The following is a 10395-nucleotide window of genomic DNA, read 5'->3' as shown; positions in this document are numbered from 1 at the left end:
AAGTTGTAAGTGCTCCAACACTGGAGGATTTAAGAAGAAATTGGACAATTGTCTGAAATGGTGTAGGGTTTTCTGCTTGAGCAGAGGGTTGTACTAGAAGATCTCCGAGGTCCCTTATAATTCTGTTATTCTGTTAATATGGAGAAAATGCATTTGACAAACCATCTTAAATGACTACTGGTTAGATTGCTTTACATGGCAGAAAACTGAGCTGAGAAGCTTGTTTACCTCTCAAAGGTGCTTTTTTCCTTGAGGAAGAAGAAGAAGATATTTTACTTCTCATCCAAGAAGCTTTATTGGTTCTGGCAGGATGGTGGGGGCAATGGAAGGATTAATTCTGACAAGGGGTGGGTGGGTGGAAAGATCATATTTCTTTGCAATCATCTGGTTGTTAGCACTCTCCCTGAGAGCTCTTGAGGCCACTTGGCAGTTTATCTATGCTCGCAGGGTCACCTGTTTCAGAGTGCAACTGCTGAAAGGATTGTGTCTACAACTATATCTGGTTTATTTCTGTTAATAAATAGAGGGGAAATTCACAAGGAGGGTTTTCTTGGCCGTATGATGGAATATTTGCCATGAACTCAAAGCCTTTGTGACATATACTTTATGTGGAATAAGAGATATATTAATAAACAAAAATCCAAAAATGAGGGAGCGCCTTCTGACTGATGTGATATCAGTAGCAAACTTCTAATTATTGAATCTTCTTTAGATTCATAAATATATTGAACTTATACCTTTAGTTATGCAGTTATGTATCATAATTAAAAAAATAATAAAACACAAACATTGTTGCAAAAGAAGAAGACACAATATATAATGATTTCATTATTTATTGATAAATGAAACTGAAGCACTGTGAATTTTCACTGAGTAAAGCAGCAGGAGCAGAGGGGAAAATATTATGATGTTGGTGCTGTATTCGAAGGGAAGAAATCAAATACTTTTAGTCAATCTTCTTCTACAACTTCAAATTACTTGCATTCTCCAATGTATTTCAGCCGAAGAGTTCTACCACTGTACCTGATGAGGAAACAAAGCCAAGAATTCATTATGATAAGTCAAGAATCTACTGGCTGTCATTGAGCAACCAAAAGAAGGAACCTAGTATTCAGGGGAACTAAGCATCCCCTGAAATTGACCAAGGAGCTATTTCCTTCTATACCCTAACAGTAAAATAGTAAAATATACTGTTTAACACCACCTCACTGGTCATTTCTGTTAGAAAATAATTTATTTTAAAATAATAGAATAGAATAGAATTTTTTATTGGCCAAGTGTGATTGGACACACAAGGAATTTGTCTTGGTGCATATGCTCTCGGTGTACATAAAAGAAAAATATAAACTGTACTTAGTAAACCTTATACTCACATATATGCATTACAGAAGTAACACTGATTATCGTAGGTTTTTCCATCAGAGGCACAGTGCGGATTGTACTCTTTCGTGCAGCCTTCTCTTGGGTAGCCCTTACAATAACTCTACACAAAAAGCAAATGATATATTTGAGGAAACACCCCTGCTTCTATCTGGGAGTGCTTATTGATAGAATCAGACAGGAACTTCTTGTATATTGATTGCAGGACTAATTGAAACTGCTGTAATGGAAGCCAAGTGTATAAGGCCGGATAAAGAGGATGAAGTCTAAACTGTAGGTTCTGTTCATGTGAGTTTTATATTGAAGCCACATCAACGTTCTGAAGAAAGAAGAACTGGATACATCAAAGAAAGTCAAGATGTTGGAAGAACTCATTTGCATTGCAAGTCACTTCAGCATATGGTGAATTATTATAATGCATGTCTTACCAGGATGATCCAGTGCAGACTGTATAAAAAGACAGACACTTTGCTAAGATACATTATCTTAATGAATTTAACCACCATGTAATTACAGTACAGTACCATCTTTGACTATTTTGAGATCTGGGAGTACTGGTTTTATTGCCCTGTACATTTTTCAAAATACATGGGGGGGGGGGTTTGAGGGGGAGAAATGGAGCAATTGCAAAAGTAACGGAAGAAAAACATAAGCATGAAATTAGTTGTGCTCAGGGAGCTGTTCGTAAATTTAAAATGAAACTTTCGTGGTGGTAGCTGTAAAGCAAATGGAACAATAATGAGAAGCAATCTCAATGGAAATCAGAGAGTAGGTGGGAGAATGACTGAAGTGGTTACAGCAAGCATCTGAGTTGCTCCCTTGTCCTTTCCTTACCAGCCAAAACTATTAAAGAGATTTCAAATTTTGGCCTCGGCGCCAAAGCAGCCGATGATGATCAAACTTCAGGCGTTGCAAGGGCCAGAGTGAGAGGGAAAGAGAGTGGAAACACGACCCTGTCATCTTCCCTTTAGCCATGCAAACTATGGCTTTCTGGTAGTCCTGAAGTGACCATATATTTCCCAGTTTTCAATCCTACAGGCCCGGGCATTCTGTAATTCTATAGTCCACGTGAGTAACCTTGTTTCAGTAGTCATTGCCCTATACAGTACTTTCCAATTTCATCCAACTGAAGGCTATAAACAGACAGGAGAGTTTTAATAGCATATAGATGCTTCTTTGATCATCGAACAGTCAATCCAGAGTTCTCAGTCAAAGCACAAATGACCAGGGTCAAATTATCCAACTTCAGATATATTATACAAAGACTTAGCTCTCTGGAGAAGAAGAGAAGGAGAGAAAAGAGGTGACTAGCAGCAATGTGGATGAACTAAATTACAGTGGTAATGGGCACACCATAGAAGAACTGAAAAACTAAGCTATGGATAAATAGTCACAGAGAAAATCTATCTATGTGATTGCTAGGAGTTGAAACTGACTTAATGGCACATTATCAATTTGTCAACTCTGAAGTTGCCCTGACCAAGGCCGTCTTTGAGGCTTCAGTGTTGCTACAACAGAGATGGTTAGGGAGGGAGAATAGAGATAGTTGGAGATTTGTAGCCAAAACAAAATACTTTCTCCTGGAAACCAAGGACATTCCAACAGGTGGCTGAAGAGAGGAGGAGTAATGTTACCAAGCAATTGGCCAGCACCCTGATTGGACCATGTGACTGGTTGTTTGGGAAAAGGGGAAAACTTTTATTTTTAAGTAGATGAAAACCGTGGGAACCTTTAGAGTCAGTTTTCACCAGTCTGTGCCAGTATGATATAGCCAATAAACCTATTCTTTGAGCAATCTACTGCCATGGAGTTTTGTATTCTATGGGTGTATTACTTGAAACCGGACACAATTCATAATCAAATCATGAAATACAAGGGACTTGAATAAGAATAATTTTTTGTGACTCACCTTGAGATCTTTTGCAGTGGCAACATCTGCAACCAAAACATTCAAGATGAAAACACTTAGAACAAATCTATACCATCTTATATTTTGTTCTCTTCATCTCAAAAGTTATGGTTTTTGTCTATTTCTATATATATCTTAGCATCCAATGTCCCTGGACTTAATATAAAACTTAACAGATGGGTGTCCTAAAACAGATTCAGAGCCAAGCTAATCATGTTGGAATCAGTGGAACTTCTGCTTTACATTACAAATGTTTTCAATACATTTAAGAGCCATGTAAGAGACTGAGACACGATACCACTGGTGTCTTTGCACAGAAAATGTTAAGCACTCAGGAAAAGTACTACTCTGTTATTCAGGGGATTCTCAAGCTTCACAATACAACAACCCCAGAAAACAAATAGTGAATTGATGTGACAACTCTTCTGAATAAAACAAAAAAAAAAAAATACAGGTAGTCCTCAATTTAGGGTCACAATTGAGCCCAAAATTTCTATTGCTAAGCAAGAAAGCTGTTAAGAGTTTTACTCCACATTACTACCTTTCTTGCTACAATTGTTAATCGAATTCCTGCAGTTGTTCAGTTAGTCACACAGCTGATAAGTGAATCTGCCTTTCCCATTGACTTGGTTTGTCAGACGATCACAAAAGGTGATCACATGACACCCCCCCCCAAGACACTGCAACAGCTTTAACACATGCCAGTTACCAAGGATCTAAATTTTGATCATGTGATCAGAGGGATGCTGACGTAGTCATAGGTGTGAAAATCAGTCATAAATCACATTTTTTCAGTGCCTTCGTAACTTCAATAGAATAGAATAGAATTTTATTGGCCAAGTGTGATTGGACACACAAGGAATTTGTCTTGGTGCATATGCTCTCAGTGTACATAAAAGAAAAGATACGTTCATCAAGGTACAACATTTACAACACAATTGATGATCAATATATCAATATAAATCATAAGGATTGCCAGCAACAAGTTATAGTCATACAGTCATAAGTGGAAAGAGATTGGTGATGGGAACTATGAAACGATTAATAGTAATGCAGATTCAGTAAATAGTCTGACAGTGTTGAGGGAATTATTTGTTTAGCAGAGTGATGGCCTTCGGGAAAAAACTGTTCTTGTGTCTAGTTGTTCTGGTGTGCAGTGCTCTATAGCGTCGTTTTGAGGGTAGGAGTTGAAACAGTTTATGTCCAGGATGCGAGGGATCTGCAAATATTTTCACGGCCCTCTTCTTGATTTGTGCAGTATACAGGTCCTCAATGAAAGGCAAGTTGGTAGCAATTATTTTTCTGCAGTTCTAATTATCCTCTGAAGTCTGTGTTTTTCTTGTTGGGTTGCAGAACCGAACCAGACAGTTATAGAGGTGCAAATGACAGACTCAATAATTCCTCTGTAGAATTGGATCAGCAGCTCCTTGGGCAGTTTGAGCTTACTGAGTTGGCGCAGAAAGAACATTCTTTGTTGGCCTTTGTTGGTGGTTTTGATGTTAGCTGTCCATTTGAGATCTTGCGATATGATAGAACCCAGAAATTTGAAGGTTTCTACTGTTGATACTGTGTTGTCAAGTATTGTGAGAGGTGGAAGTATGGAAGGGTTTTTCCTAAAGTCTACCACCATTTCTACGGTTTTGAGTGTGTTCAGTTCCAGATTGTTTTGGTTGCACCACAAGGCTAGTTGTTCGACCTCTCGTCTATATGCGGATTCGTCATTGTCTCGAATGAGACCAATCACTGTTGTGTCATCTGCGAACTTCAGTAGCTTAAAAGATGGATCATTGGAGATGCAGTCATTGGTATACAGAGAGAAGAGAAGTGGGGAGAGCACACAGCCTTGGGAGGCCCCTGTGCTAATTGTACAGGTATTTGATGTGATCTTGCTTAGCTTCACCTGCTGCTTCCTGTTTGTTAGGAAGCTTGTGATCCACTTACAAGTCTGTTCCGGTACCTGCAGCTGGTTTAGCTTAGTTAGAAGAATGTCTGGAATGATGGTATTGAATGCTGAACTAAAGTCTACAAAAAGGACCCTTGCATAGGTCTTTGGAGACTCAAAATGTTGTAGGATGTAGTGCAGAGCCATATTAACAGCATCATCTGTTGATCTATTTGCTCGGTATGCAAATTGCAAGGGGTCTAAAAGCGGATTCGTGATGGTTTTCAGGTAGGAAAGCACTAGCCTTTCAAAGGTTTTCATGACTACAGATGTTAGAGCAACTGGTCTGTAGTCATTCAGTTCCTTGATGGTGGGCTTCTTCGGCACTGGGATGATGGTAGAGCGTTTGAAGCAAGAAGGAACATAACACATCTCTAGTGATTTATTGAAAATATGGGTGAAGATGGGGGCCAATTGGTCAGCACAGACTTTTAAGCAAGAAGGAGTTATCTTGTCTGGGCCTGGAGCTTTTCCTGGCTTTTGTCTGTGAAATAGGTCCTGCACTTCCTTTTCTGTGATCACTAGGGGTTGTGAACCCAATGAAATGGGGTCAGTTGTAGGAGGCTTGGCTGTTGTTGCTGTGTCTGAGATGGGGGTTGTGGAGATAGGTGGCTGTAGTTTCCTTTCAAACCTGCAGTAAAACTCATTCAGGTCATCTGCCAGTTGTTGATTACCTTCAGCCTGGGAAGGAGGTTTGCCATAGCCGGTGATATTTTTAAGAGTTTTCCACATGTTTGCTGGTTCATTTGCTGAAAATTGATTCTTTAGCTTTTCAGAGTAGCTTCTTTTTGCTGCTCTTATCTCCCTTGTTAGTGCATTTCTGGCCTGATTGTACAGCATTTTATCACCTTTTCTGTAGGCTTCCTCTTTGGAATGTCGTAGCTGCTTAAGTTTAGGTGTAAACCAAGGTTTGTTATTACTGTGTATTCGCAAGTTCCTTGTAGGTACACATAGGTCTTCACAGAAGCTGACATATGATGTTACAGTATCTGTGAGTTCATCCAGGTCTGCAGAGGTATCTTTAAAATATTCCAATCAGTGCAGTCAAAACATGCCTGTAGCTTTAATTCTGATTCCTCCGTCCAGGTTTTCACTGATTTAATTATTGGTTTTATGGCTTTAAGTCTTTGCCTGTAAGCAGGTACAAGGTGAATCATGCAATGATCAGAGTGTCCTACAGCTGCACGTGGTAAAGACCGATAGGCATCTTTTAGTGTTGTGTAGCAGTGGTCTAGAGTATTCTTGCCTCTGGTGGGACAATTGACATGCTGAAAGTATTTTGGTAGTTCTTTCCTTAAGTTTGCCTTGTTTAGATCTCCCAAAACAATGGCCAGTGAATCAGGGTGTTTGGCTTCAGCCTCCATGATTTGGTCAGCTAGAGTTCGTAATGCCTCGTTTACACAGGCTTGTGGTGGGACATAAACAGCAATTAGAAGAAATGAGGAAAATTCACGAGGCGAATAGTAAGGTTTGCAGTTGATAATTAGAGTCTCTAAATTGTTGTCACAGAATTTGTAAATTATGTTAAAATCTTGACACCAGGTTGAATTAATATATAGGCATAAGCCTCCTCCTTTCTTTTTACCAGATGTTTCTGGAATCCTGTCTGATCGTTCAATTTGAAATCCTGGAATGTTCAGGCTGCTATTTTCAATTGATTCATTTAACCAGGTTTCAGAGAAGCATAGGACTGCTGAATTGCGAAAATCAGAATAGTATTTGTTTAAGAGGAGTATTTCATCCATCTTATTTGCAAGTGAGCGTATATTTGTTAGGAAAATTGAAGGCAGAGGAGTTTTAGTGCGAGTTCTTAGCTTGATTAAGATCCCAGATCGTTTACCTCGTTTCCTTCGTTTCCGTCGTTTGGTTTTTTTAGTAATCCATGGCTCCGTGGGAATTGCCTCCTCCTGTGTTAGAATCTCCTCCGTGTTTGTAAAGACAGGCGGGGGTGAGATTAAAGAAAGCTGCTCCTTAAAGAAATGTTCCTTAATTTTTAGCAGATGGTCTCGTGAGTAGGAAATCCGTAGTGAGTCACAGAGAACAATTAGAAATAAAGAAACAATTAGAGAGCATTTCACCGAGGCAGCCTTCGTCGGCGCCATCTTAGGTGTTAAGAGATCAAATGATCAATAAATGAATGGTTGTAATTTGAGGACTCCCTGTAGTAAATAATTTGCGATTGTTGGTGAATTATGGACTTGTTTTCTCAATGGCCCATCTAATGGAGTGTTAAGTCCTGAAAACAAAATCCTCCCCACAAGGAAAAGTATCAATATGAAATACAACCCACAGTTTTGGGTTTGACTTTGTTAAAAATGAATTTAAAACCTTACTGTGTGGTAGTGATGAACACATTATTGCTAAGGTTTATAAAATGTTACTGAAACTGAATTTGGAAAGTGAACATGTAAAACATTGCATGATTCAGTGGGCAAGGGACACTGAATTGGACAGAGTTTGATCAGTAGTGATTTCAAATCCCGTTGCTACTGGTTTGCTCATGGACGCATGCGTGCTCGTAGACAATGCTTCTGTGCATGTGCAGAGACCTCTGGGCAGGTGGGCAGAGCCTTCCGCCGGGCCAAACCAATAGCAATCCACCACTAAATTTCATGCTTGAACAATGGGAAAATATGTAGACGAAAAGTTTAAAATTCACACTAAACTATAATTTAAAAAATTTTTTTTATAAGCTGATGTATCGCTTATATTTAACGCCAGATAAATTATCTAGAATGTTTAAAGGTATTTCAAATGAATGTTGGAAATGTAAATGTAAAGAAGGGACCTTTTATCATTTATGGTGGACATGTGATAAAGCAAAGGAAATTCTTAAAATGAAGATAAAGATGAAACCAAAAACTTATTTTGGGTTTAATGGAAAAAGATTTGGGAAAAAAAATCTGGAACTTTGATCTTATATATATTGACAACAGCAAGACTACTATATGCACAAAAATGAAAAGACATTTCGATCCCCACCATGGACAAATGGCTACAGAAGCAGATGGAGTTGGCAATATGGTTAAATTGATCATTTTGATCAAAGAGAATAATATAAGTACTTTTGCTGCTACATGGAAACTGCTTCTGGACTTTGTGCTTCAGGTGGGAAAAAAATGAAACCTTTATTTGGGGTTTTACTGATTAGATTGATTTGTTGTCGCAGAAATGGCTAGTTTATATTATTATGGAAAAGTAAAAAGACGAGATTTGATGTTAATGCTTTATTCTACTGCAGCAGAAGGAGTTGGAAGTCAACACTTTTTTTTTCGTTTCTCCTCACCCCTCTCACTTTTCTTTCCCCTTCTCCTCTCCAATATGTCTTACTATTTGCATTTCCTTTTTTTATTCTATAATTTAATAAAACGTTGAGAAGAAAAAAGAAATACAACCCACCTGAATAAAAGAAGAACGCCATCAGAGTAAGCAGCAGAAAGCTGCCTCGCTTCATGATTCAGTTGGTGGGTCTGGTTGCAGTCACACTCTTCTGAGGTGGAGGTTCTGTGGGTAGGTGTCTCTCCCGTGCCTTTCTTCACTATATATATGAGCTGTCTGCTATTTTAGTGACATAATCTCTTCCTCTTTTCAAGAGGAATCATGTAGAAATAGGGTGCCAGAGTGCAGACCTATTTCAAAACCCTTTTTTTAATGCAAAGGTCAAGAATGAAGAAGCACATGTCAACCAACATTTTCACAAAGAATTAGAAAAACAAATTATTGCTTGACTATAGATCATAGCCAAGTTAAATGATATATAGTATTGCAAGAGCATCAGATGGCGACCAGCAAGGTTGCCTCGGAGGAACGCTCTCTGTAGAAGAGCGAAAGCTCTTTAGGAGGGCAATCCCCGAGGCTACAAATTGGCCCAAAATTCAAATTTAATACCCACCACTGGAGCTGTTGCCGCCACCGCCGCCGGGATTCAAGAGATCGCCACCACTGCGAGCAGGTCTACCGTGGCGAGGACCCAGGAGACCCAGGAGGCTACCGCCGCTGCTGTCCGGTCGGAGACTGCTGCCGCTGCGATCGGGTTTGCCGCGGCGAGGACCCACGAGACCCAGGAGGCTGCCACTGCCGCGATCCGGACGGCCGCCCCATTCACCACCCACTGCCGCCGCTGCCCAAGAGACCCAGGAGACCCAGGAGGCTGCCGCTGCCCAATTCACCACCCTCTACCGCCGCTGCACAGGAGACCCAGGAGGCTGCTGCCGCTACGATCCACCCCGTCCACCACCCACTACAGCCGCTGTGATCCGGACGCAGACCCACGCTGCTCTCCACCACCACCAATTCAACGCCATAGCCAGGAATCAACTCCCCACTACACAACAACCAGGATTTAAAAAAAAAAACCACCACGATTTTAAAAAGATTTAAAGTCACGCAGCAGCAGGATTTAAAAGGACTTAAAGCCACGAAACAACCAGGATTTAAAAGGACTTACGTTAAAACACCTTTCGTTGTGAGCTAAAAACATATTTATTCATTCAAGCAGGACTGGCATAAATAGTTGATTTTAAATTGAGGTTTTAGTAATATTTTAAATTTTTAAATCTTTTAAATTATCGGCCATTTAGTAATAGTTTATTTTAAATTCTTTTAATTGTATATATTCTGTATTTTATTTTGGCTGTACACCGCCCTGAGTCCTTCGGGAGAAGGGCAGTATAAAAATCTAATAAATAAATAAATAAATAAATAAATAAGCCCCCAATCAACAGGACCCTACAGGACTGCTGGTGAGTTCCAAGGAGACTCCAGTCTCCCAGCTTCTATTAACTTTTTGAAACTCCCGCCATTACGGCCACCCTTAAAGAAGCTTCTTCAATCACCCAATCTCATCATTTTAAATTTCCCGCCGAATTTCACCGTTACCATAGTGATTCCCCATTAGCATAGCAATTGCCAAATTGACTGCCATTGAAAGTTAAAGAGAGAGATATAAAATTAAGGAAAATTGATTAAGTAACAGATACCTAATCATTACTAAAATTGGAAAGAGTGTGAAATAAAACAAAGAAATACTAAAATTGGAAAGAGTGTGAAATAAAACAAAGAAATAAGAAAGATACTACTTCAATACCAATTACACAAAAACTCAAAATATCATTATGCCAGCCAGAAAATCCAACGCTGAAAAAATCCTAGAAACAAGATTAAT

General features: G+C 39.4%; 1 protein-coding gene across 1 annotated transcript; it reads right to left on the bottom strand.

Annotated features, from left to right (window-relative positions):
* Nucleotides 1–817: 817 nt before the first annotated feature.
* On the bottom strand, nucleotides 818–9251 carry LOC131191627 (ovomucoid-like). The gene is made up of 5 exons (XM_058169965.1): nucleotides 9124–9251; nucleotides 8631–8873; nucleotides 3290–3315; nucleotides 1374–1483; nucleotides 818–1023 (listed from the first exon to the last, which is right to left on the bottom strand). The coding sequence occupies exons 2-5, from the start codon at nucleotides 8683–8685 to the stop codon at nucleotides 975–977; spliced, it is 240 nt and encodes a 79-aa protein (XP_058025948.1). The 5' UTR covers nucleotides 8686–8873; nucleotides 9124–9251; the 3' UTR covers nucleotides 818–974.
* Nucleotides 9252–10395: the final 1144 nt, after the last annotated feature.

Source organism: Ahaetulla prasina, chromosome 2 (genome assembly GCF_028640845.1).
Source record: "Ahaetulla prasina isolate Xishuangbanna chromosome 2, ASM2864084v1, whole genome shotgun sequence".
NCBI classification, from domain to species: Eukaryota; Metazoa; Chordata; class Lepidosauria; order Squamata; family Colubridae; genus Ahaetulla; species Ahaetulla prasina.
The sequence above is the reverse complement of the archived record's forward strand: the minus strand, read 5'-3'. Positions and strand labels throughout refer to the sequence as shown.

Excerpts from the sequence above, each read along its gene's own strand:
- LOC131191627 (XM_058169965.1), bottom strand. The coding sequence starts at position 8,685 with ATGAAGCGAGGCAGCTTTCTGCTGCTTACTCTGATGGCGTTCTTCTTT. Across the intron at positions 3,316-8,630 it reads GGCGTTCTTCTTTTATTCAG|ATGTTGCCACTGCAAAAGAT; the intron begins GTGGGTTGTATT and ends TTTTGGTTGCAG. Across the intron at positions 1,484-3,289 it reads CCACTGCAAAAGATCTCAAG|AGTTATTGTAAGGGCTACCC; the intron begins GTGAGTCACAAA and ends CTTTTTGTGTAG.